Raw genomic sequence first — 27,863 nt, 5'->3', positions numbered from 1 at the left:
AGAGTTAAAAATGGCAGCTGCTGCAGCGGTGACTGAATCCAAGTCACATGGCTACAGAGGCCCGTTTTTGATCACAAGTTTTGAATTTCTAACGTAAGTGCCCTTTCTGAATACATTTCATTCTGGTGAACATTCATGGAAGGAACCCTTTTACCTGGGGATTGCCTGTATTTTGAGAAGCTGGTAGTCTTTTTTCTTTTAAGTGTCACTTGCTTGGTCAGGTTGATGAACTATCTCGCCATTTGGAGGTTGAGTCAACAAGAAGTACCCAGCTGGAATCTGCCAATTGTGAACTGCGTGAACAATTAGCGTCTATGAAGATACTCCATAAGAATCATGAAAAATTAGAAAAAAGCAAATTGCAACTAGAAGAAGAAGTAATTAATCTCAAACGCCAAGTACAGAGTAACTTAATAGATCTTAGCCAAGTGGAACAATACAAGAGAGACATTGAAGAACGAGCTAAACAAGAGATAAGACAAAAACTGGAAGAAGTCAATTTCTTTTTGCAGGTAACTTGCTTGCTTGCTTGCTTACTTACTTAGTTACCTATTTCCTGTCTTTATTATTGTTATCACTAATTCAAGACATAGGACATACTGTATCTGCTATTCAGTCTTCCTGTTTTTCCCACAATCACAAATCTGTGAGGTGGGTTGGGCTGAGAGAGGGAATCACTGGCCCAAAATCACCTAGCTGGCTTTTTCATATCTAATACATGACTATAATTCACAGTCCCCTGGTTTCTAGCTTGGTGCCTTAGTCATTAGCCAAACTGGCTCTTTTAAATAATTGAAAAATATTAATTGTAAGTTATTTCATTGACAAGATTGCTTAAGATTTTGATTTCATCAGGTTGCTACACTCAGACAATATATTCTCAGTTAATGGTTTAATTAAGATTTGGGTGTACAGCAAGGACTTTTCTTCTAATTCACATTTTGTGAATTAGACACAGGCTGCTTCTCAGGAAACCTTGGAACAGATAAGAGCTACCAGTAATGCTTCTTTGAGAAATCAATTGGAGAACAGAATTAAAGAATTAGAATCAGAGTTGGCCAAATTTAAAAACAACCAGCAAGATAGCATACTACAAAAAGAATCTACCCATACAGAATTGGAAAGATATAAAGGATTGTATTCAGAAGAAATAAAAATTCGGAAAACTTTGGAGAGCAAATTGGATCGGTAAGTAAACAGTGTTTCAATTTTGTAAACTTGTATTTTTTTCTTATTTATTTTGGATTGGATAATGTCAATATGAAAAGAAAATTTTAGTATTGTCATCTCCCTATGATAGTGATACCTGGTTAATGCAAAGCAGTCTGTTGAATGGTTTCAAAGATACCATATGGTAACAGCAACATTTAAGTATTTATTTAGTAAATCTGTATGATACCCATCTTACTACCAAGCAATTCTGGGTAGCTTACAATACCACAAATAACAGAATAAAACAACTGTAACATTGTGCATTAAAAATAAAATATTAAAACTAATATTAACATAGAATATATAATATTAAATATAATATTTAATTTTATATTTTATGACACTATTAAATATATTAGTAAAGTAGAAAACATTCAGATTAGTGGTTAAATACATTAGGAAAATAACCTTTCTGTTTATACTTCTGTTTGTATTCTGAGAATATAGTTCTGCAAATAAAGTTCTTTTTGACATATTCATATTCCTAAAATTATAGGTCTGTCATTTAATACTAAATTGGTGGTTCTGAATTATCATCTAAATAACAGAGTGATAGATATATTTTTGGAACAGGTTAGAGATACATTTACATTTTCCCTGGAGTTCTGACTTTTTATGCAGTTAGGTGAATCATTATCCTAAGATGGTATCTTATTTAACTAACCTTTTTCAGAGCGAATGTGAAATTAGCAGAAGCCAACACTCAACTCTATCAAGAGCGTCACAAAAACAAGTCTTTACTTGCCAACGGCTTTGTAAGTGGAAGCCTTTCTTCAAGTCCTGTCCTGGAAACAGTTCAGATGGGAAATCTTGGCAACCCTTTAGCATTAAATAAATCTTTTAACCTTGGAGGAGGATTCCTGAACACAAATGGAACTTCATTAGCCTCAAAAAACAGAGTGGAAGCTTACTTAGCAAAGGTTAGTAATTGTGAATGTCATTCTAAGCTATAATTTCTATTCTAACTTTAGGTTATGTTTAGCTGAAAAGTTATTTCATGTTGCAGTCTTTAACTCTTTGCCTTGTCTTAGGCAGAGTGCTTTTTTAAGAAAAACAGCGAAAGCCCCCAAATACATCTTAACATCTTAATTTCTATTGTTCCTTTATGGAACTTTAACAATAAAATTATGCATAAATAGGCTCCATGGAATGCTGAAGATACTGATTGAAATGTTGAACATTATTTAAAAGTCAGATTTGGTTGTTTTATGATTATCCAGTTAAATTTAGAGCCAGATGTGTAGGAAATTTTAGAAACATGATACTCATTCCCCATCTTTAGAGACTCTTATGCAGAATTTGCAAATAGCTGGAATAGCTACAAGAAAGTAAGGTTTGCAACTTAATAGACCAGATTGATATGTAAAGTCCATCAAGAAGGCACAAAATGCCTGCTTCTTTTTAAAAGCATGCATTCTTCTGTTGACGTATATAATAGCACTTTTGATAGAAATAAAGACTCCAACTTTGATACAAACATTTCTCTGAAAGATCAGTGTTTTCTGCTGTTTCTTTCTATCAATATTACATGCTGGGTAGGCTATGTTGATTTTCAGTTTCTTTCTTTGTTTAAAACCTTTGCATAGCCTCCCATCATATATCAATTATGGGAGGTTAACAACCAGCAGAAAAATATCCAAAACAAAAAAAGCTGGAACCACAGCCACACTTACCTGCAGCCCACATTCTCATCCTAGTTTCATCTTGTCCTATTCCAATTTTGGGGAGAAGACCCAGGTTTTAAGGGCTTTCCTGAAAGACAGAAGGCATGAGACCTTTCGGTTCTCAATGGAAGAGGCACATCATAGGGAAGAGGTTTCAGTGCAAAAGGCATACTTCCAAGACTCCAAAATGGCAACGCATAAGGAACAGGACCTGGAATGTGCCTACCCTATTCCTTCTGTTGGGATGGGCAGATAGGGAGAGGCGTTTCACAGTTGTACAAATGTAATTTAGTGATGCCGGATGATGATGATGATGATGATAGCAGCAACAATGCCTTTAATTCTCTCCATTAGTTTGCCGTCACCATAAACTGATAATAAAATGTACTATAATTTAACACTTCATTAGAAAACAGTGAAGTGTATAATAAATTGCTAACATATAATGAATTAAAGAGTGAAGAGAACATGTGATTTTGAAACTTCCTATAACAAGTTAGTCCAAAATGAAAGGAAGTAGCAGTAATAAGTCTATAAAGGGATTGAATGTAAAATTAATGGCAGTTCAAGAAAAAAGGAAAGATAGCATAAAAAGAACTGGGAAGTTGAGTAAGGAGTGGTTGAAAAGGTAAGGGAATAAGGAAATTGTATGCAAATCACAGCTTTTTTCATTCCCATGGTGTTTTTTAGATATTACTGTTCGGTTAAAATAAAATTAATAGCAGGAAACAACAAAGCATTTTATAAAGCCCAACATTTTCCCCCAAAGCATTCTTATCAGAAACCCCCTAAGGAAAGAATTGATCTTTCTGACCATGATACTTTAAAATTAAATAATAAAAAGAACAACAACAACAATGTGGAAAAAGTTGTCGAAATTGAGAAGGTGAAGACCTTGTGGGACTTTTGAATACAGACAGACCATCATTTGGAACACAACATGCCAGATATCACAGTTGTCGAAAACCAAAGCATACAACTTCTTGATATCACTATACCAGACGCCTGAGTCACAGAAAAAGAACTGGAAAAAATCACAAAATATCGTTCCTGGCCATTGAAACTACATTATGGACGAAACATGTAACAGCGATACCGATTGTCATTGGAGCACTTGGAACCATGTCCAAGAATATTACAAAATATATCAAGAAATGCAGCTTCCTGCTGTAGCGCCAGTGGAGCTGCAAAAGGCTGGACTACTCAAAACAACATACATTTTAAGAAGATACTTGGTTGATACCTAGGATGCTGGCGGCAACCTGTATCAACCATCAGAGCCAGTCAATGATATTTGTGATACATTTTTAAATGTTCAGTTGACTGAGTTTCATGAATACAAGTTAATAATAATAATAGTAGTGGCTTTTGCAAATGGTTTTCTGCAGTCTTCTCAAGTATTCAGTTTCTCAAGTTACTTCATGTAAGTCTGAATTCAATTCTAGTTTATGTCTTATGAACTAACAAAACTTCTCCAAAGCACATATAGCTTAATCTGATTTAATGTGCTAATCTGACTGCTGAATTAATTACTCTTCTCTGTTCTGCTTCTCCCTGGAATGGGACCTTCAGGCTGCCACCCTTGGCCATGCCCCCTTCACCTTCAGCCTCCCACCTCAGCCCATTTACAGCCAGCTTTTCTCCTCCCCTGACCAATTGGCCTCTGGCCCTCTACCCTGCGCTCTTCAGCCTGACACACTGTTTATCCCGGGCCTTTGGCCACACAGGACAATTAGGCACCATCCAATCAGGTGGCAGGCAGAAGCCATGATGCTCCTGGCTGCCAGCATGTGATAGGCAGTTGCAGGAGCTATGGGGGAGGTGCAGGAGCCAAACGGCAGTGGCGCACCTCTCCAGGCATGGAAGAAAGCAGCTTCTGGCATGGCAGTCGAATGGCAGGGGCCCGCGGCTTCAGGTACAGGGGAAAGGAGCTTCTGCAGAAGCAATGGAAGAGGGGGAGGAAGGCGCTGCTCGTGTTTTTTTTTTTTAACCTGTCAGCAACTCCGGACAGAGCGGACAACGTGCAGGCAATGGTGGGCGGGGGCCTTCCCATTTTGACCCCTCAAGGGAGCAAAGGAGAGTGAAAAGGAAGCAAGCAAAGAAGGAACAATAGCTGAGGGCCTGGGTGTAGTGTCTGGTAACAGGGATCTCTGGGGTGCTGAGTGGGACCTTGGCAGCAACCGGATCTTGACATGTAGGGTTCATTCAAAAAGAAAATAAAAGAGACTGAAGGAAAGAAAAATAAATCACCACAAAAGGCTGCAAGAGCGGTAGTGCAGGGGAAGCCGTAGAGGCAGACTGTGACATTGGGGAGGAAAAGGAGGAAAGAACGACAAGAGAAGCTGAGATGGGAGCTTCTTGCAGTCTTTCATGGGACTGGGGGAGGGAGCTGGGGAGGGCAGGGCGCGATGCGATCTGCCTCCCCTTCTTTTCCACTCTTCCTCCCTCCCTCCGCCCCTTCCTCCCTTGAGAAGTTTCCCACCCTCTCACGGACTCTGGCCTCCCGCTCCACACCACCCTGTACCAAATCCTGCCTGCCTGCCTGACACTGAATGAGCAGTTGGCCTTCCGCTCCACACCAGAAGTTGCTTTCCCCCGTGCCTGAAGCAGTTTTAAAAATGAATAGTTCTACAAAATAAAGCAATACTGCACTGTTTTTATAGACACTGGATTGTAATCAAATTCACAAACTAGACTGGGCAAAAGATGGAATAAAATTATCAATGGCACATGTTTAAATCATTTAAGATTTGCAGATGATGATGTTCTCACAAAACCCAGAAGAGTTACAAAGACACATACAGCTGCACAAAGCAGGAGAATAATTTAGCTTAAAAATAAACCTGAAAACAAGCCTAGTTATGTTTAATAAATTCACCAAAGAAAGAAAAAAAATTATATCTAAAGAAGAACTAGACATAGTAGACCACTACATATACCTTGGCCAACAGATCTCAATGGAAAGCGATACAATAAAGAAAATTGAACAGTATGTTAAATGTGGTTGTCGGGCATTAGGCAAGCTAAGCATAATTTTCAAGAACAACCTCCCCGTATGCCTGAAAAGTTTTTGATCAGTGTGTGCTAACTTCTCTAACATTTGCCAGTGAAATATGGGCACTAACCTCACAATCAATACAAAAACTACAAGTGGCACAAAGAACAATGGAAAAATATATGCTCGACAAGACAAGATAGAAAGACTTGCACATGGATTAGAGAATAAACGAAAGTATACAATATCATCAAAAGAGGGGACTTCTGGTTTGAGTCCCTTCGTTGACAGACTGAAACTGCGATCGTGCGCGGTTTCGATCTGTGCTCACCGCCGGAGTGCCCCGAGCCAGCTGGTTTCGGGGCTAAGCCACCCCGTAGAGGTGGTGAAGAGAGGGGAGACTGCCAGCAGGGTTGAGGAGAGCCGCAACTCTCTTCCCCAGCTGGCCATTACTCCCTTTCCCAAAGACGGTTGCAGTGGTGGTCAGAAATGGCCACCTCAAAGAAGAACTCGACCGGAAAAGAATGTGCAGGAGGAAGATAAAAAGAGAAAGTTTTGGTTGACCGGGTTAAACTGCAAAAGCAACAACGTAAGGTACCCTGGAATTTAAACTATAAAAAAAACAAACATTGTTCCCAAAGATTTTGAAGCAGTGAAGGAGAGAGGAAAGGGAAAGGATTTTTTTTTCTTCCCTTCCTTATACTGACAGCTAAGAGACTTAAGCAAGAAATTGAAAAAAAAATCCACTTTGACATCAATAGGCATTTAAGCTGAAAATAAAATGTCAAATGGATAATAAAGATTTCTGGATACTTAAAAGCTTTTAAAACCAGGAAAGGAGAGAAAAATAATAAAAGGGGAAGGATCTGGAAAAATGGAGGAGACTGCCTGGAATTAAAAGGAATTTACAGTGAAACCTCAACAAGATTCCTAAAAGATACATTTTAACTGAAACTTAGCAACAAAATAATAGAACCCCAGGAAGAGAAAGTGGAAAAAAGAAGCAAGAAGAAATAGCTTTGGATATTTGGATTTCTTGGTGATCTTTGGATTTTTGGTTATTGCATTTAAATGACTACAATCAATTGGGTGATTGTTTAAAAGTGTTTAAAATGGCACCACTTTTAGAAGAACTGAAAATGGAACTTAAAAAGTACAAAGAAGATGCACAAGAAGGAAGAGGTTCTTTTGTCTTCGTATTTCAACTCTTAGAAATGGAGATCTGGAACTATGAGAAACAACAAGAAACGCTTGCAGAACAAGAAGACTGGGACAAGGAAGGAGCCATCTTTAATGATCAAGTAATTTTATGTGAGGGAAAAAAAGGAAAGGGGAAAGAGAATGAAAAGTTTAAGATTTGAAAAAACAACCAAAAAAAAAGAACAGTTTGAAAAATAAGTATAATATTAGAAAGCAATAGAAGAGGGGATTACAGAAGAGAGAATTTAGAAGTAGAGAGACAAGGGAGTAAAAGGGGGAGGGAGAAGAAGAGGGGGAAGAAGGAAAGGAAAAGAAGTTAAAAAGGACAGAAACAAGATATAGAGAAACAGGAAAAAGGTATAAGAATTGAAAGTATAAGCCTGTTTAGAGATAATGGGTGAAAACTTAATTACAAAAGGGATTCTGCAAAGGTACATACGATAGTATTATTATACTACAAATAGAAATTTTTAGGAAATATGATTAAAATGATGGATAAAATATTTATCGAAATCTAGTGGAATGTTTGTTAATAAATAAATGAAATAAAGTGAATGAGAGAATTAAATTAGGAAAGGATGGGAACATTTTAATTATTAATGATTTATAAAATATAAGTGAAGAGAAATATGGGGGGGGGGGAATTAATTATGGAAAGTTTACAAGGGTTCCCAAGGAAGTATGATATTTAATTGAAAAGAAATGTTAAAGATGTTAAGATTTTAATGAATATTAATGTTAGAAGTGAATTGGAATGGAATGAGTGCTTTATTTACATACATACATACATACATACATACATATATAGCATTCAGCTTTGTTCGGGTATTTTCCCACGTCATTGTAGTTGTGCTTTTAAAGTTAAGAATATATATATATAATTTTTAAAAAATATAGTGTGTATTTTAAGAATGTACCAAGCAGCATTCGATTGGAAGTTATGTATTATATTGAACGTTATAATCTTAAAGGTATACATTGAAGCTTAAATAAGAGTTGAATGGATAAAATTAAAAGATATAAAGTTGTCATACTCCAATTAGTAACTACAGGGGAAAATTTGCTTAATGAGAAAAGATAATATGAAATTGAAACAGGACAGACAAAAGTATAAATATAATGATTTGAATTGAGATGAGATAATCAAAATAAAGTTGAGAAAATTAAAAGAGGGGAAAAATTATGTAGAAAATGCAAAACCGTAATAAGATACGGAATAGAACATAAAAATGAACATGAAATTGAGTTTGTGTCTGTATGAAGAAGTGATAACCCAGGACCATGCTATTTAAAAAAAAAAGATGTTTTATTTTTATTATGGTTTTGTTGTGTAAAAACCCAAATAAAATTTTCAAGAGAAAAAAAAAGAGTAAAAGAATTTAAATGGAAATGGGCTGGTCGCATAGCAAAAAGAACTGACGGCAGGTGGACCAAGGCAGTCATAGAATGGATCCCACTTGATTCAAATGCCTCCAGGAAAGAGACCTAAAGCAAGATGATGTCAGCAAGTATTGCAGGTCCAGTTGGCAAAAGAAAGCACACACAGTATTGGTTGGAAACATGTGGAACGGGCCTTCATCCTGCAATGGATAGACAATGGCTAAGATGAGGATGATGGATTCACATTTGGGTATGTGATACTGGATTGGTCAATGTCAGGAGCCTTTCGGTGTAACGGACTGCTGTTTAGGCATTCTTCCTCCCTTTTTCCTGCTCATTAGGTAGGGATGCTTGCTACTCTTCAATCCTCTGCAGCATTTTCACCAGGCTGAAGATAGTTCTGCAGAAGATATGTCCCCGCAGTACTTTTTCCAATGCATCAGTGTGTATATGAATAGAATTAGAACAGAACAGAACAGAACAGAACAGAATAGAATAGAATAGAATAGAATAGAATAGAATAGAATAACAGAGTTGGAAGGGACCTTGGAGGTCTTCTAGTCCAACCCCCTGCTTAAGCAAGAAACTTACACTACTTAAGACAAATGGTTATCCAGCATCTTTTTAAAAACCTGCAGTGTTGGATAAAGGTATGGGTAAAAAGTGGAAAGATATGGGTAAAAAGTATTAGGAAATGCTCAGCCAAGCAGGAAGGAGGACTCAAGTGGAGGATTTGCCTTGAATCATTGTGCAGCTGGCAAGACATCCAGATCTCATCCCCTTCCCCAGCTCTGTAGAACTTTATTTATAAAATAGACTGGAGAAATTCCTGTATTACAGGATGAAAAGAAAATAATTTGAATGCTACACGTGTAGATCTTAATTCTTGTTATTTAAGTATGCAGAACCCAATTATTGCATTCAGATTGAAGCAATTTAATCTTAGTAAAATGAAGAAAAATCGAAGCACAATTCTATGTTACTCCAATAGGATGTTTTTGTATTCTTCAGTGATGGGCGTTTCTCTTCTCAGAAGCTGCCTTGATTGAAAGAATGATGCAGTGTTATAAAAGGATATTTATAAAAGGATATTTCCCCCCAGATGTTTGGTAGTAATCACCCCAATGACAATAATACAGTGAAATCTTAATTTGGTAAGGGTAGCATATTGCTTCAGATAACCAGTACTTATTTATGGTAATTTCTGCCAAGTGAATTACTTTATGGAAAGCATTTTCTTTCTTTTTTAAACTTGGAACAAACTTTAAAAATATTAATCACCTAGTTATAAGTAATTACCTATTAATATTCAATCTATAAAATTTGGAGAGGAAGACATTGAGATGTGTATACACAGTATAGATTTCTATACTCAAAGAAAGAAGGGCACTACTGTGTTTCTCATATAATAAGGCCAGGTCTTTTTTTTTTTTTGAGCCCCGAAAAAATGGCTAGGCCGTCTTTTCGGGGGTGTCTTAATTCCTCCCCCCCTTTGCATCTTTGGGCAGGCGGGCAGTGATGGCTTGGATGTTGACCTCTGCGGTGGTGGGGCACTTCGTATCGGGGTCAACGCAGGCAGCACCATATCCGGGTGTGCAACAAAAGTACTTCCTAACGGCCAGCCCCCCACACCATTCCCCCCCATTTCGCATGTTTTAATATAGGCCTTAATTTGGGGGGAGGGGCTTAATTTCATTTCATGCCTATAAAACATGCTGGGATTTCCCATTGGGGGAAGCCGTATTGTTGGAGAAACAGGGTAACTATCTGATGTAAAGTCCTAGATCGGGGCTGTCAAACTCCTGGCCCATGGGCCGGATGCGTCATTCCATTAATGTCCATTACAGGTAAGCAACCTGCCATAAAAGAAAGGTGCTCCAAATGAGCCAAACACTAATGTATATACATAAGGAGAAAAGTGAAAACAGTAAATTCTGCAAAAGAAGTAGATGATGGAAAGAACACTTGCTATTTATTAGGAGAGACAAAATAGATAAGCTTCTCACTTTGTTTTAAAGAAACCTGTAAAGAGAGACAGAGAAGGTAAAGAAAAACTAGACATGAGTGAGGAAGAAACTGGAAGTGGAAGGAGGCAGAATGAGAATAAGGCATGTAAAGAGGGAGAAAGAAAGCAAGTAGGTTAGTATTTTTTTCGAAAAAAAAATTTCATATGTGTATATTTATTTAAAAGGGGGTTAAGTCCATGTTTGCTGAATTCACCTTATTACCAAACTAATTTTGGCTGAAAGAAATTCTTAAAAATACAATGATATTTTAATATAAAGTTCCCAAATTTTTGCCATTGAAGTGCCTTGAGATTCAGTACATTGAGGCATATTTATAAAAGAACATAGCAATTCTCAAATTAAAAACTGATCTATTAGAAAGATTGTTTTCAGTAATTGAATACAATTTTCCACATAAATACCAAGTGTATTCTCCTAACCTTGCCTTACACTATTTCTGACAAATGGCAGTCCAATCTCTTCTTGAAAGTCTGAAGTGATGGCGCTCCCACAACTTCTGAAGGCAACTTCTGTTCCATGGGTTGATTGTTCTCACTGTCAGAAAATTTCTCCTTATTTCCAGGTTGAATCTCTCCTTGTTCAGTTTCCATCCATTATTCCTTGTCTGGCCTTCAGGCGCTTTAGAAAATAGCTTGACCCCTTCCTTCCTGTGGCAGCCCCTCAAATATTGGAAGACCGCTATCATGTCTCCCTGGTCCTTCTCTACTAGACTAGCCAAGCCCAGTTCCTGCAACCGTTCTTCGTACGTTTTAGCCTCCAGTCCCCTAATCATCCTGGTTGCTCTTCTCTGTACTTTTTCTAGAGTCTCAACATCTTTTTTATAATGTGGTGAACAAAACTGGATGCAGAAGTCTAGGTGTGGTCTTACTAAGGCTTTATAGAGTGGTATTAGTACTTCCCTTGATTTTGATTGTATCCCTCTGTTAATACAATTTAGGATTGCATTGGCTTTTTTGGCTGCTGCTGCACACTGTTGCCTCCTATTTAATTGGTTGCCCACTAAGACTCCAAGATCCCTCTCACAGTTACTGCTATTAAGCCTGGTTTCACCCAGGGAACCTTATGGTACCCCACTGATTACTTTCCTCCATGTAGACTTAGACCCATTAAGGACTACTGATTGAGTACAGTTTATCAGCTAGTTGTGAATCTATTTGGTGGTGATACTATCTATTCCACTTTTTTCTAGTTTACCAAGAAGTAGGTTGTGATCTACTTCATTGAATGTGTTGCTGAAGTCCACAGTATTTTATGGCTTATATGTCCACAGCCATTACGTCCACAGTATTTCTCTGATCTACTAATTTAGCCACTATGTTGAAGTATGAAATAAGATTGGTTTGGCATGATCTGTTTTTAACAAACCCATGGTGACTTCCAGTGATTACTTTACTCGTTTCTAGATGTTGGCAGATCTGGATTTTTATTATCTTTTCCAGTACCTACCCAGGTATTGATGTTAAGGCTGATTGGTCTGTAAGTTTCCTGGGTCTGGTTCTCCACCCACCCCCCATTTTTTAAGATGCGGTACAGTGGTTCTGAGATGATATCCGCCAGCTCCTTTAGAACTCCAGGATGTAATCGTCAGATCCTAGTGATTTGTATTCATCAAGATCAGACAGGGGTTCTCTTACCTTTTTTTTTTTTTTTGCTTATTTTAACTTTTACTTCTAGTCTGTCTTTTGCAGTTATGTTTTTGGTAGGTTGTAAAAAGTCATTGTAACACTAACCTCAGGGGACAATAAATTTGACAGTGATATTTAGGAACATAAATTGAACTTTGCTGTCTACTTCTCATGACAGTTCTGCAGAATATAAAGGGTCATAAAAAAATTTCCCTAACTCTTTAACCTTGTAGCAAAGGTTAAAGCAAATTATTGCAAATTATTGCTGAACTATTGACATTTATAGGATAATAAAATATGCAAAGAATTTAGAGTTACCAAGTTTATTGTTACATATTTCTAGGTAGTAATTATAACTAGAATCTAGAAGAGGTTAGCCATGTTTTGATCTCATTGAAATTTGAAAAAGTTAACAATGATCTTGATTAACATATCTTATTACTTTTAATTAGGACCAGTATGAATAATGTCTTGTCAAGTCAGCTTTCTAGATAGAGCAGACATTATATACAGTACATGTTTATTTAGAAATAAGTCACATTGAATTCTCTTGGATTTAATGAAGTATGCATGATTGGCTCCTCCAAAGTAGTTTACCGTTTCTTTTCAAATAGTAGATAACGTTTCTCTTTTCTGATACTCCTTTGTAGATTAGTCACTTTCATTTCTGTCATCAAAAACCATAAACTTATGGCTTGCTCTTTACTTCTTCAGCTCCTTGATCAAAAATCTAATTCTCCCTTCTCTTCTCTGCAACCAGAGACTTGACAAGGTGTGTAGTCAGTATTGCTGAATACCATGTAATTTCTTTTGCTGAATTATATTGTCCTGTGTCTGATTAGTTAAACACTGCACATTATACTGTAAGAAAATAACACAGTGAAAATTACAGATATGAATAAAATAATAATAACCCATTACAACATATTTATGTAATATATAATGTGTTTTACTATATTCAGAGTAATTGAAAATTAGTCATTTTAGTAATTCAATGTGATTCATATTTAACTCTCTAATTAGGAATTTCCTTGTTCACAGTTCCACAGTAATCTAAATTGCAAATCAGTATGATTTGAGAATATGGCTGGAATATTGAGATCTATAGGATTATGCTTCTGATTAATTTTCATGGCTAGTTTCCTATGCAAATTTACCAAAACTTAAAGTTATTTTAGTGAAACATCTGTTATAAAAATATTGCAGACGTCTTCAGCCTTCTTGGATTTTCAACTGTTTGCCCAGTTCAGTTTTCTATGCCACACGTACGCAAGAATTTCAGACCAATTAAATGACTTTTGACTTTGTCTCATGACTCAGCAGCTGAGAGGATATTAATTTTAATCATGAATATCTACAGCATGGGCATCAAACTCATGGCCTGTGGGCTGAATGCGTTATGTGTTGGACATGTTCACTCCCGTTTTAGCAAATGGGGAAAAAGTCGTGATATGTCACGTGATGACAATGTGATGACACAAGTTTGACACCCTTCATCTACAGGGAAAGTAGTTATACTCTTTTATCTCCCTTGAAGTACAGATAGCAATTTTCCCAGATCTACAACTTTCTAAATTTATTTTCACTCTAAATAAGCATTTTTTAAAAATTGGCAGAAAGCATTGACTCAAAATCAGAATTTTAGGAAGGATTTTAAAAGAGATGTAACAGTGCTATCAGCATGTCTGCTACATTTCCTCTGCTATATTCTGTCTTCCCTGTTCTCATAGAAACAACTATAAAGAGCCATAAAGATTTTTATTTGGCTTTCTAAATACTTCAGAATTTCTTGGAGTTGGGCGGCGTATAAATGTAATAAATTATTATTATTTGCAACATTCCCTTTTAGTATAGAAGGCAAGCATAATGACTGAATAGACAAGAGTGAGCATCTAATTTTATTAAGAACTGAAGCAGAATTGTTGGTAGCATTAAGTTGAGGGTGAATTTTGGTTTTTTTCTCATTCTGGACAGTTTTTCTGAGAAGGTGTGCTGGATGTTTGCCACCCGAAGTTGTAAAAATAATAAAGGTGGGATACAAATAACTAAAAACAAACAAAAGTATAAATTGGAGAAAAGCCAGGAAAAGTATATATCGGAGTTATATATTGTCTATCATTGTGATTAACAACTATTAAGAGTAAAATAAAAATAATAAAATCTAGTGCCTAATTAAATCCCATCATAGTAGACAAAGCAGCTTAAATATAGAATATCCATAATGATAAATAGATAAAATTGCGCTTTGGAATCAGTGTTGACTCCTGGCAACAGCTTGGACTGGTCTCTGCAGGCTTTGGGGCAAGATTTCAGGTGTGGTTTACCATTACTAAGGCAGAGAGAGAACCTGTAGTGACTGAACAGGCTTTGTGTCTCAGTTGGGACTAGAAGTCTCTCAGGTTCCAGCCTGATGTCTTAAGCAGTACACCAAACTGGCTCTCTAAATACAGAATATTTGCCTAATAAAATATTAGGAGAAATAAAACAAAGGGCAAGATACATTGGTATTCCAGAATTTCCCATTAACCAAATACATTTGTCATGATGCCAAGACACAAGTGTTTTTAATATTTGGGTAAATTCAAATGCAGGAGAATGTCGTTTTAGCTTTGTCTGAACAGCCTTTTATTAAGCCATAGCCAGTTGTTATGACTCCCCTTCAAAATTCAAACGAACAAAACAGAAAGCAGCCGTTTCACAATTAAATCAAACGGAAAGAAGTCTTACAAGATAACGGCTGGCAGAAACCTCACAGCATAAATCTTTACTCTGTCCGGCAAACCAGTCCTGGCAATAAATCTCCAGTCTCAGAGCTTCTTGCTGTAACGTCCTCACTCAAATAGTCACTTTGTTCCTGGCGAAATGTACCAGCCCAGCTGTGTCCTTTTATACTCATTGAGGCAACGTGCTAATTTACTGACCCGCTCTCCTCATTCGCTCCAGCTGATTTTGCCTTCTCAACCATCTTCTGTTTTTTACATTTAACCACAAATTTTCCAAGTTCTCATCTCCACTAGAAGACTCTCTCAAAACTTCCCTGTCAGCCATTCCCGGTCTGTCGTCCTTTGTCACGTCCATCTCCTCATCCTGGTTATCAGTCCAATCACTGATCCATGCCGGCTCATAATTTTCTGCCATGACCTCCTCACTTGAACTCATATCATTCACAGGAGCTGAATCCAAGCCCGGAGCCACAACAGCCAGTATTCTTAGTTATTAGATAGTGCTTATCATAATAAAACCATATAGGACATAACTATGGCATGTTTCATTGTGACTAGATCAGGCATCTTCAGAATGATAGGTCTGGCATGGTAATTTTAACTGTGCAAGTGCATTCTTAGTTTTTAAGATTCTGTGGGTAATCTTGGACCCAAGTTATAAGTTTTCAAAGAAAGTAACAGCATCCAATGTATTAAATTCCTACCTTCTCTTGTCTAGCTTAGGCTGCAATTTACCTTCCTTCAACCCATTATTGGTCTTATTCACTGGTAACGTGGTGTTGCTACTATGAGACGTGGTGCTGCCTACTAGCAGGGTCAATAAAGGATTGGACCAATTCATGGAAGTCGAGACCAATGGCTAAGAGTCTTGGTGGCAGTATTGTCTTCGAAGGCCATCCGCAGGCAGACTAGTCACTACTGCACTTCCTTGTGCAGTTGGTTCACCACTATGAGAAGAGTTTGTGGGATTAGATGGATCAATCAACAGGGCACTGTTTATATTCTTAGGTATCTGAAAAACTTCCCTAGTTTTCAGCCAACAGTAGGAAGATATTGTAGTGGATTCCACACTGACTCCTTTAGAAACAAGATATTCCTTTGAAGATCTGGTGCTAAAAGTTGTTAAGTCCCCACCTAGGCCAGAAAGAAGAGCTGCTATTCACATGATGTTTAAATACCTTAATGTGCAACCAGACACAAAATCTGTGTGTTGTTATGTGAGCTAATGGAAAAATAACGGATCCACATTGTGAAAATAAAGTCAACTCCAAACCCCTAGTGAGGTATATACTCTTTTCTTTTTACCTCCATGGGAAGTTCTGGTTCCACTGGTTCTTCTGTTATTCTCTACAGGACATTTGACAATGTTTCTAAACTGATTGAAATTATCCTGAAACCAGATTTCCCTCATCCTGACAAATCACATGAAGTTATCTGTGCATGAAAAAGTGCTGCCAGAAGCTAAGAAAGACTATGTAGATTGTTGTTTTTTCCCCTAATGCAATGTAATATGTAACACTAAATAACAAAGCATACAAAGAAGTAAAATACATGTGTATTTGTAGTGCAGATTGTGCATATAAATTGCAATCATAACCAATGCTGAAGCTGCACCTTGTAAAAAGTATGTAGTTTACATATTTGTCAAAATTGTGTTTGCACTTCTTAGTTATATGATTATGTGTACACATACGTATATACACACATACACACAGACAGATTTGTTCTTTAGTCAAAACGTTTTTATTTTGCATTTTAAGCTACCTATGAAGTCTACCCTTGACTGGATATTATATTATCAGCAAGTGCTGATCCATCAATGCTAATCCATGATGTAAAGTTTTGATCAAAGCTGGGATATATTTTTTTAAAAACTAAGAGATTAACCTACGTGAAATTTGTTAAAATATCTTAAGTGATACTGTGTTGATGTATTTTCATTTTACATTTAATATTATTTCAACCATAATCTAAATATAATTTCAGATGCAGATGGAATTAGAAAAAAGTATCACAAAAGAACTGGACCAAGGTAAATAGAAAATTACATGTTGACAACTTGAAACTTATTCTGCTGTTTGCTTTGTCCCTCACCCCACCCCACCCCTGGCCGCCAAGAAAATGAGATTAATAGTGAAATTTTGAGACACTGCACCTCATCATTTACATTTCAGCAACTTATTTTTAGAACATAAAGATATAAAACCCATTGTTACCTGTTGAGCAATAAACTAATCCACATCGTAGAAATATAGTTCTAATGTATAATATACAAAGTAATGTAAATAAGGGAGGAAATAATCTAATATTTTAGATACACTATTAGTTTATAGAAATATAAGCAATTGTTTTAGAACCTGAAACACTCAGAACTAGCTATGTATTCAATAGATAAAAGGTAAATTTAGCTCTGCTGAGATTAATAAAAATTTAAGTGAAGTGTAACTTATTCCATTGATTTTAAACATGATAGCATGCTAATTTATAATGGATAAATTGCTTTAATAAAGCAAGTTATATAAATTCAATTTTGAGATGAAATTCGAAGCGAACTATTATTCATGTACTTTATAGCACATTGAAAAGTTTTTCTACATATATGCATGTTTCATTTTGGATTATCCACATGAAAAAAAAATAACATATAAAATTAAACTAAAAATGTGAAAATGATACTTTAAAATTCCTACAAGACATACAAATTTTAGTGCTTCCATCAAATAACCATGCCAATTTTTGGACCACAGAGAATTCTCCATTGTTCTCTGATCTTGTGTGTTTGCTTGTAGGTATTTCATTACTCAACTATGTAAGATCAGTGCTATAAGTGTGGAGCTTTGTTTAGTGTGTGTGTGCTTACACATCTTACACACTGTACATATAGCTCCCTGTGTAGAAATGTAGCAAATCACTCACTAGCACTGATGCTGTTGTCTAGTTTCTGCTATATATAACCTCAAACATTCCCTTTGACTATTACAGTATGATTTATTCTGCATAGAAGACATTGGTAATATAGGGTGAAGTTGTTATCCTTATTTCTAAAATGTGTGTGTTTGCAAAGGTATACACTGTGGCTAGAAAGTTTTTTTTTCTCCCATAGCAAAATAAGCACATTTAAAAATAACGCTTATGATATCCAACAAAATTGGCGTTCTGATTCCATTGTCACTTCATCAGATGATATGAAACCTGTCAAAAATAACTCTTGTTTTTCAGCTAAAGCTGAACTTGATGCTGGGTCAGTTAGAATCTCCCCTGTAGGATCAGTTGATGGATCTTCGAAAACATCGAACATAGACCAGGATCAAGTTTCCAAGGCAAGACAGCAGTATCTAGATGTTTTAAAGAAAAACTATATGATTTGAATAAAGTCTGCAAACTTGTAGATACGGCCTGATTGCTTAACTTTTCAATAGGATGCATATCTGGCACCGGGTACTTGTATGCAGAGAAAACACTTCATACTCATGGGGTTCCCCATATCTTCCTTTAGTAAATTCACACTAGCCCTACTTGTAAAACTGCCTTTGTTAAGTTTGTAGTTATATGTAAATTATATTTTAAAAGTCCTTCCTAGATTTGCTCTTGTACTTTTAATTAATTTGCACGTTGTCAGGTAAGTTACTGTTTTCTGATAACATTTGCTTTATGCCCTCAAATGCATTCATTATACATGGCATTTCTACTTTTTCTATTAATCATTTTTACGTAGGTTCAGCATTAGGCATCCCATACTGATAAGCCATTCCAGCAGTAGTGCCAAGAGACTTCTGATCTGTATTTTTGTAGTCCCCAAAACGCACTGATGATTTGATTAAAGCAAAACCTCCAGCATTTTCTATATCTCGAACTGGTTCAGGCTATTGTTTTATAGTTTTTTCAAGGGTGGTGCTGTAAGGTATCCATTGCCATTGAGATAGAACAGGGGGTGTCCAACTAAAGGCCCATGGGACAAATCTGTCCCGTGGGGTGCTTAAATCTGGCCCATGGGGGCTAGCCTGGAAATAGCAAAGGACCGGCCCGCAGCAAGCATGAGGGCCCCCTGTGCCAGTTTTAGCTGGCAGAGTGTTGCAGGAGGCTGTCCAGGCTGAAAATGGGGTATGGGGGGGCCCTCATGCAGCACCTTGCACCCCGTTTTGGCCAGCAGGGTGCTGGAGGTATCCCATCTCCCCAGCCCACCAGCGGAGAACTACAATGCTGGTCTGACCCTTCGAGAAATCCAGTTTTATACCCGAGATAGAATATGCTCAAGTGATATAGTGTGTCCTAAGTTTACAATTTCTGAAAATTCTATTTATTTTGAATGTTAGCACACACACACACACAAAAGCCCCAAGATGTATCACAACTTTTAGAGGCCCCATTCATTAGAAGAACAATAGCTGGTAGTGGAGTTCTGTCTCCTAATCACAGCTAGAAGATTTAGAGGATCCTGCATACTCTGAACTGAGGTGGGGATGGAAAGGGAAGTTTCATTCATGTTGCAAATCATCCCCACTCACATGAATACGTTCCATTATTTAAAATGGCTTAGTAAATTAAAATGGCACAAACCACCCAGTCATTATTTTAAGAAATTAAAAATATTTTTATTAAGTACGATTGTACTTAATGTGATTTATTTAATAAAATTTAAAAATCATTTACTTTTTATGAATGTTTTTCCCAGCAAAATATTTCTTTTGTGTCAGTAGTTTAGAATTTTCATTTCCTTATGTTCTAAGCTATAACACTTCTAGATATCAATTTTTAAAGTTGTTTTTCCCATTGCTATGTTGGAGTCAGCAGTAAAATGTATACTTTAATTTACATAAAGCTGTAACAGTAAAAAATAGGTATAAATGATCCAAATTATGTTAATTTTAAAACGGAGTCTTGCCATTGTATAAATAATTCTGTAAAGCAGTCCTTATTCTTCTGTCTTTCAATGTACAACTGAGTTCAGAGGTTCTGCTCGAATATTTCCCAAGTCAAGGGCGGAATCTGTTTCTTCATCTATTTCTCCAATTACAGCTCTGAAAAAGAAATTTGGATTGCTCTAGTTACAGAGATATTTTAAATTAAATACCAACAGATCCTGAATACCATTCTACTACAAAAATAGTTATTTCTACTTAATATTCTTTTCATACTTTTCAGTGAACTGAAAAGTATTAATGGAATTCTACAAAAGAAGGGTATAATATCTAGTCCCTGTGGATTGTACTGAAATGGTTACCCCATTAAAAAAAAACCCTTGGAAACAATAACTTACACGAACAATACAGAAAAGTATTTTGTGCAAAAATGACTTAAAAAAAAGAAATTAAGCAATTATTTTTCCCTTACATTGCAGTCATATACACGTATACAAAAGTATGTTCAAGAAAACATACAGAAGGTTCAGAGGGAATATCAGACTTTGGCATGACTTGGCTGTTTAAGAAATAAAGTCTGGTTATGAATGTTAGACAAGAGATGATATTAATGAACAGATAAATAAAGCATAAGGGTTGGATTATAAAGGAAGAATATATAAATGTTAGTATGCAAGTAGTTGGAAGGGGCAAAGGAAAGTGAATTTTCATCAGAGTAGAATGAAAAACTTTAAAAAGTAGGCTTTCCAAACAGGTCCTCTGGGGGAGGTGTAGACAGAATGCAGGGGAGGCATGAAGGCCTTTCAATTACGTTGCTATCCAACTTTCCCAAACTTTCATCGTACCATATTATTTTAATTATTCATTTGATTTGGATTTTTAAGGGAGGTGTGTACCTAAAGGAAGGTGTGATGGGGGAAAAACTTTGAGAAACCACAGCTTAGAGGGATACCAGTAACCTTCTTTCCAGATAGGCTCTCAAATAACAGGTGATTTCATCATACCTTAACAGCAACTGAAATTACATTATCTTCAAAATGATAAAACTTACACATTATCTCCTCTCACAATGTATAGTCCTAATACTACTTGTTCCACTCCTTGCGAAGAACTGAATACTCTTTCATGGCTCTCATCCAAAATCAAATTGATTGTCTGATCAAAGCCCTTGAGAGTGCCCTAAAATAAATACATAAATGCAGTCTATCAAATTTTCATTTGTTAAAGCATCTTTGTTAAAATTATTTATTTTTAATCTTAAAAATCTTTAACAGCAATTCATATTTAAATGAGATGGATAACAATAAATTATATATTGACATCAAACCAGGCCTCGACTGTTTTTTCCTCACCAGTGAGTTTTTTGACATCAATCAGTTTAAAAAGTAAAGATTTCTCCTTTCCAGTCAAGTGTGATTCTAGGGGGAAGTGCTCATATTTCCGAACTGAGGGAGCCAGCATTGTCTGAAGACATTTCTATGATCATGTGGCCAGCATGACTATACAGTGAATACTGTTACCTTCCTTCTGAAGCGGGTACCTACTGGTATTTACCTACCCGTATTTACATGCTTTCAAACTGCTAGACTGGCAGGAGTTGGAGCAAGAACAGGAGCTCATAGCATCAACCCAATACTTGGGTCTCAAGCTGCCAACATTCTGGTTGACAAACCCAGTGTCTTAACCACTAGGCCACCATGACCAATTATATCCACTTATTTCACTGCAGACTTTTTTTCTACCAATAAATGGGTTATGGTTAATTAATGGTTGACGTTAACTCTGCAAATCTAGATATCCATGCTGTAATCACAAGGACGTCACACCGATTATTTTCACAATGGGCAAAAAATTCTTGAATGAGATTTTAACACTAAAAGGTCAAGGTTCCCCTCGCACGTAGGTGCTAGTCTTTCCAGCTCTAGGCGGCGGCGGTCATCTCTGTTACAAAGCCAAAGAGCCAGCGCTGTCCGAAGACGTCTCCGTGGTCATGTGGCCGGCATGACTAAACGCCGAAGGCACGTGGAATGCTGTTACCTTCCCACCAAAGTGGTCCCCTATTTTTCTACTTTGCATTTTTACATGCTTTCAAGCTGCTAGGTTGGCAGAAGCTGGGACAAGTAACGGGAGCCCCTTCCATTAATGCAGCGCTAGGGATGTGAACCGCCAAACTGCCAACCTTTCTGATCGACAAGCTTAGCGTCTTAGCCCCTTGAGCCACCGTGTCCCATTTTAACACTAGCGGCAGGCAAAAAATAGCACAACGCAAGTCAAAACGTTTTAGAAAATAAATGAGTTTAAAAGAAAACCTCACCACAATCATTCGGCCATCTGAAGTAATCACAGCAACCGTACCTAAAATTCATGTCAAGGAATGACCTTAAGCTGGTGTGTCTTTGTGAACGTATAATTGTGTGTATGCTCCTGGTTCCGTGCCAAATGAAAAGGATAAGCTGACGCTTGCTAATGCTACATATAGAGCCTTTTAAGAAACTAGATCTCTCCCTATTCAAAACTAATTGCTTCAGCAATTATGCCCTTTTCCTCCCACAGAAATTTTATCCCTCCATCCATCTGCCTGTGTGTATATATATATATGCATGCCTATTGACAGCTTTAAGACTTGTGGACTTCAACTCCCAGAATTCCTCCTCCCAGTCATGTTAGCTGAGGAATTCTGGGAGTTGAAGTCCACAAGTCTTAAACTGGCCAAGTGGGAAGACCCTTGTGATAGATGACGGGTGGATGGACAGATAGATAGAGATGGGTGGGTGGATGGATGGATAGACAGATAGCTAGACAGACAGACAGACAGATATGGGTGGGGAGACAATAGACAGACAGACAGATGATAAAATTCAGAAGTCTTTAAACTTGACAGAGCTTTAAGACTTGTGGACTTCAACTCCCAGAATTCCTCCTCCAGTCATGTTAGCTCAGGAATTCTGGGAGTTGAAGTCCACAAGTCTTAAACTGGCCAAGTTTTAGGACCGCTTTCGTTCTACAGCAAAGCCCGCCCCCTCGCACGAAATCGAACCAATCCAAGCGGAGCCGATTCTGAAGAAAAAAAAGAGAGAAGAATGGCAGAGCTTGCAGCCAATTGCAGGTTGCCGAACCTCCCCTCGGGCGCGGGGGGGGGGGAACAATAGGCGAAGACTGAAATGCGAAATTAGACGGGAGTCCCTCAAAGCGCTTTACTTTCCCACCCCATTCCCGCTTTTGCCCCTTCAGCACTCGCGTATTTTTCACCCGTTTTGTAAGCGTTCGTCACAACAGAAGGATACGGTTGATGTAGTTTTCCAACGCGGAGGTCATGCCGACGATTGAATCTTTACGTTCGGTCCGCCCAGGATAAGCTATCGCGAGGTTTCCCGATCTCAAGCGAGAAACTAAATCGTCTCACGTGGCGTGGACGTTGGTTAGTGCGCGCGCGCGCGCGCGCGAAAGTTCTGCAGAACGTGCGATGTAGAAAAAGGTGTAGAGTAGTCACATCTTCGGTAAGAAAGGGCTGTTCCGGTTCCATTATTCTTTAAGGGAAATTCTCTCTCTCTCTCTCTCTCTCTCTCTCACACACACACACACACAAATGGCTGGTTAGCAAACTTGTATGTTTTATACACCTTTCTTCAAATTGAAAAGGAAGACAGCTTTAGAATCTTAATACGGAGTTCATTGAAAAATGGCGCCAAGGATATCCGGAAGCAGCATCCCTTTACAGTTAAAGGTAGAGATTAATCTAGGAGTCTATGGTGGCCGAATGTTATCGGACTTTCTCGCGATCATACGCGGGTTCGGAACAGGGAACAGCGTTTGTAGTGACGGTTTCTCCGTCGCTTAGAGCAAGGGGCCTCCAACCCTGGCAGCTTTGAGCCTGGCGGACTTCAACTCCCAAGAATTCTGGGAGTTGAAGTCCGCCAGGCTTAAAGCTGTCAAGGTTGGAGGCCCCTGGCTTAGAGGTAGAGCGACGGCCGACCGGACTGCAAAACTCCGGACTGTCGGTGGTAGCAGGAACTGTTTCGCCACAATTTGGTGCTTGGCTGGGTTATTTTATTTTATTTTTTTGCAGCTCGGATCCTTCCCAATTGCAGAGCTTGGTGGTCTATTTGAGCGGGGGAGACGCGGTTCGATGTCGCTGAAGAATCGATTGTGCACCGACTTAAATTGTTTTGCGGTTAACATTTCAGAATCGAGAGTCTTCTGCCTGACGTAGAAGTACAATAAAGTCCGTGTATTAGAAGACGCAGAGGGGAAAAATAATAATAATAAAAAATTTGCCGTGCAAACCCTACACACAACCACCTGCGTTTCCCAGTTGCGTTTTACCTCACGATAAAATTCGCTTGCGTTTTACCTCACGATAACATTTGCCGGGCGGGAGTTTGGGACCAGATTGGTTTTTGTGGTATTTTTATTGATTGATTTGATTTGTCAATCGCTTACAAGATACAGGGTATAACAATAAATATAGTTTTGAATAACATGAGATGGATACTGATAAGAAAAATAAAAAGAAACAATAGGACAGGGACGGTAGGCGCGATTGGCGCGCTTAGGCCCAGGCCCTCCTTAGGAACGGGGTGAGGTATATAGATAGACACACCGTTTCAGTCAACGTAGTCCGTTATTTTACAGTTTTATCGTGGAAATGCGGAAAGCAGATGGATTCAATAAGCAAGGGATGAATGAACGCGGGTCCGCATCCGTCTGAAAAGCCCCTCAGGATAAAACGGGTATTAAGAGACTGAAGCGGTTTTGCCACTCTATAAATTTGCATTTAGGAGCTTCTCCTTGAGCAGAAATCTGAACGCCACACCGGGAAACTAAAGAAACACGTCCTCGTTGACTGACCAGGATGGATTTAACAAAACTGTCCAAAACAGTACTGCGAATGCATGCACGAGATTAAATAGGTTGCTAAAAGGAGGCATCTTGGCGCCATAACTCCAATTAGAAATTTGTCAGATCAACCCAGAATTTTGGCCGCTGAGAATTTAATTGTGAATTGCTTTGGCTGCCATGGAGAGGGCGGGTTGCATTCGCAAAATAAAAGTGACAAATAAAGCAGAATGTTAAGAGGAGGATCAGTGGATGCATCGGCCTTCCTTGCAAGGGTTAACATTAGGAATCTAGTTCTGTCCAGTTTCAATAGAAGAAAATATTTGTAGCTCAAAGCTGCACCTTGGTGCTCTCTGAGCTTTACGGTTTTCTTGCAGATGTTTCATTAACCCAACTTGGAAATGTCTGCAAATAAAACCAATCATGTTCAGAGAGTCCTAAGGAGCCCAACAGTCCATAGAGTTTTGTTGGCTTATTTCCAATTGTTTTGGAGTCTTTGGTGCTGTCTGAACTTGGTTGTTTGCTTGCAGATGTTTTAATTATCCAAATAGAAAACATCGGCAAGTAACCAAGTGCAGAGAGAACCAAGGCCCACACTGTCCATAGAGTTTCATTGGCCTGACAAGTAATCCTCGACTTTTAGCCGTTCATTTAGTGACTGTACCGCTGCAAAAAGGCTCATCACCAGCCTTCACTCTTAATGTTCTGTATTAACATTCTTGTAAACTCGCATTCCACCCGGACCGCATCCCGATTGGTCCACTGAACGCCTGTGATTGGAGCGCTGAGAATCTACCGCGATTGGCCGAGCCGATCGCGGGAAATTAAAAGCGTTGCCATTGGCCGCCGAGCCGCTGGCCGGCTGTATAAAGCCAAGCGGCTCGCACACTTTAGCTGTCCTTGTTCTGAAGCTACAATAAAGAGCTGATTGTTCACTGAACGCCTGTGATTGGAGCGCTGAGAATCTACCGCGATTGGCCGAGCCGATCGTGGGAGATTCAAAGCGTTGCCATTGGCCGCCGAGCCGCCGGCCGGCTGTATAAAGCCAAGCGGCTCGCACACTTTAGCTGTCCTTGTTCTGAAGCTACAATAAAGAGCTGATTGTTCACTTTCGCGTCTCGCCTCTTATGTGACCCGATCCACCGATCTAACACTTAAGACCATTGCAACATCCCCACACATCCCGGTCGTGATCAAAATCCAGTCATTTGGCAACTGGCATGTATTTATGGTAATTGCAACGTCTTGGGGTTCAGTTGTAGTTTTTAATCAATGATTACTTGTACTTCAAATTTGATGAGGAGTCATTGGTGCTTCGCTGTTTGCTTGATGTTGCTTGATTACCTAACTACCTAATATCAGTGCAGGTAATTATAGGTTTGTTTCTTGTTTATATACAGTAGCTTGCCCTACCAGTTTTGGTGGGGTTGAGTTTTTCTCTTTGGTATTTCTTTGATACTGTTTTCTATTTAATGATTTGGTGTTTATTCTGGCTTATCTGGTCCTTGACTGCTGATGGAGGGGGGGTGGGTTGTAGTCTTTTTTGTTTCCTTCTTAGCTTTTTCTTGTTATCTTTAAATGGCTTATAAATATGATTTATTTGTATGTGTTTATTGATGGTTGATTTGTCTGAATGTCAAGCTTTCAGGAATTTGCTAACATTCTGGGCTAGGATACTAACATTTAGTTTGATCTAGGATGCTCACAGTTTTCCAGTTGAATCAGACTGAGTCTCTCCATCCGTTGTGAAATTAAGGAGTTTTTTTCATTATGCCTTCTGCATTTTAGTTGGTTGAGTGTAAGGCAGTTTTTGATACAAGTTTTCAATAAAGATTCCAAGGAAGAGCTGTATGTCATTTTCTTTTCCCCTTGTAATTTTTTTTAAAAATACGTTAAAGGTTTCATGTATCTTCTCTAGTTGTTCCTTTTTTTTTATTAGTATGAAAGTATAATCTCTGCCTAGTGAATCCATTCTGTAGATAGATATTATATAGTGTGTTTCTTTTTTCTGTCGTGAGGGTTACTGCAGTTCATTTGTGAATAATGTTCTTACACAGCTCCTCTTGTGGGAGGTTGGCTTGTTACTTTGGCAATGGAGCACTTGATTAGTGTGGGTTGGTTTTCTATAGACTGGCATTTCTAATTTGCCATTGTTTCTTTTAGCCATTCATTTAGTGACTGTACCACTGCAAAAAGGCTTATCACCAGTTTTCATTCTTAAGACCATTGCAGCATCTCCACAGTCGTGATCAAAATTCAGTCATTTAGCAACTGGCATGTATTTATGGTGATGAATGATGAGGATGTCCAGGAAAAGCAGTGGGTCATTTTCTTTTTCCCTTGTAAATGTGGATCCTTTAAGAATGTTGTTGATTGTTTCACGTGTGTTCTCTAGTTATTTCTTTTTTTTTATGAGTAAGAAAGTATCATTTGCCTACTGAATCCATATACTTGGTTCTGTGTGTAGGAGTGCTATATCTAAACTCTGCATTACTCTGTTTTGAGTCCTGAGAGTGATGATTACATGGTTGTTGGTATGTTTGTCCATCCAACTTAAAGTAGGCAATGAGGCAGAGGTTAATGAGGTCCATCATCAACCTTTCAATCTTAGTGTATTCAACTGTGTTGTGCAGTATTGCTGACATGGATTCTATCGCTACTTCTCCATCTACAAATGTAATAAAAGTGTTGTGACATTGAATGAAATCACAATTCCATCTTCTATTTTTTAGGTCTTTGATCTTCTGGAGGCATTGTAGTGGGCAGTTGATAGAATATTCACTCTCCTCTGTGAGATGTCTAAGCCTTTTTGTAAGTTTTTTGGCTGCATTGTACGTTGGGGGCCCTGGTAACAATACAGTTGGATAAGAGATATGACAGGCTTGCATATTTTGGGACTTCTATAGAGTGAAGGAGGATGAGTTCACTGCTTTTCTTCCACCACTCTTTCTCTTCTATTGGAAATACCTATGAGCATCAAACACTTCAGAAAGCATGCAAATGGGAGAAATTTGCATGTAAGCAAACCTGTTCTAAGGAATAATTATTCTTTCTGCACAAATGGCTATGACAGGATGCCCTGTCTTAAATGCTAGAAAAAAGGAAACAGATCACCTATATAAATAGTGCTATTGTCCTTTTGCCAAGGATTTTTGCTAACAAGACCCAGGTGAGAGACTGTCTCTCCTATCAGAAAACACCTGTCTGACTATTAAGGTCTATAAGAAAAAGAAATGAGTCTCTGAGGCCTATTTTTCTGGCAGTGGAAAATAGCCTTGCACATTGTTGCCCTCTGAGGATTGTATTTAAATCTTACTTTCTCTGCGTTTAGAATAGTAGCCA

General features: G+C 38.0%; 2 protein-coding genes across 22 annotated transcripts in view; one reads left to right on the top strand and one right to left on the bottom strand.

Moving 5' to 3' along the window:
- Positions 1-18,214, top strand: part of ANKRD26 (ankyrin repeat domain 26) — a 78,135-nt gene extending 59,921 nt beyond the window's left edge. For 19 of the 21 annotated variants that reach the window (XM_087934028.1, XM_087934027.1, XM_087934026.1 and 16 more), the window contains 5 exons: positions 222-512; positions 953-1,188; positions 1,886-2,132; positions 16,813-16,858; positions 18,046-18,214. In XM_087934028.1, coding sequence (XP_087790154.1) covers positions 222-512; positions 953-1,188; positions 1,886-2,132; positions 16,813-16,858; positions 18,046-18,194 — 969 coding nt within the window. In that variant the 3' untranslated portion in view covers positions 18,195-18,214. Of the gene's footprint in view, positions 1-221; positions 513-952; positions 1,189-1,885; positions 2,133-10,469; positions 10,591-12,817; positions 12,876-16,812; positions 16,859-18,045 lie in introns of all 21 variants that reach the window. The other 2 variants (XR_015743740.1, XM_087934016.1) reach the window with 2 other exon arrangements.
- A 1,182-nt stretch (positions 18,215-19,396) lies between these two features.
- Positions 19,397-23,116, bottom strand: LSM8 (LSM8 homolog, U6 small nuclear RNA associated). The gene is made up of 4 exons (XM_026713061.2): positions 22,970-23,116; positions 22,000-22,040; positions 20,737-20,864; positions 19,397-19,844 (listed from the first exon to the last, which is right to left on the bottom strand). The coding sequence occupies exons 1-4, from the start codon at positions 22,998-23,000 to the stop codon at positions 19,754-19,756; spliced, it is 291 nt and encodes a 96-aa protein (XP_026568846.1). The 5' UTR covers positions 23,001-23,116; the 3' UTR covers positions 19,397-19,753.
- Between the last annotated feature and the right edge of the window lie 4,747 nt (positions 23,117-27,863).

The sequence above is a fragment of the Pseudonaja textilis genome, chromosome 5 (genome assembly GCF_049901715.1).
Source record: "Pseudonaja textilis isolate UNSWEBS1 chromosome 5, rPseTex1.2, whole genome shotgun sequence".
NCBI lineage: Eukaryota > Metazoa > Chordata > Lepidosauria > Squamata > Elapidae > Pseudonaja > Pseudonaja textilis.
This window is presented reverse-complemented; position numbering and strand designations above follow the sequence as displayed.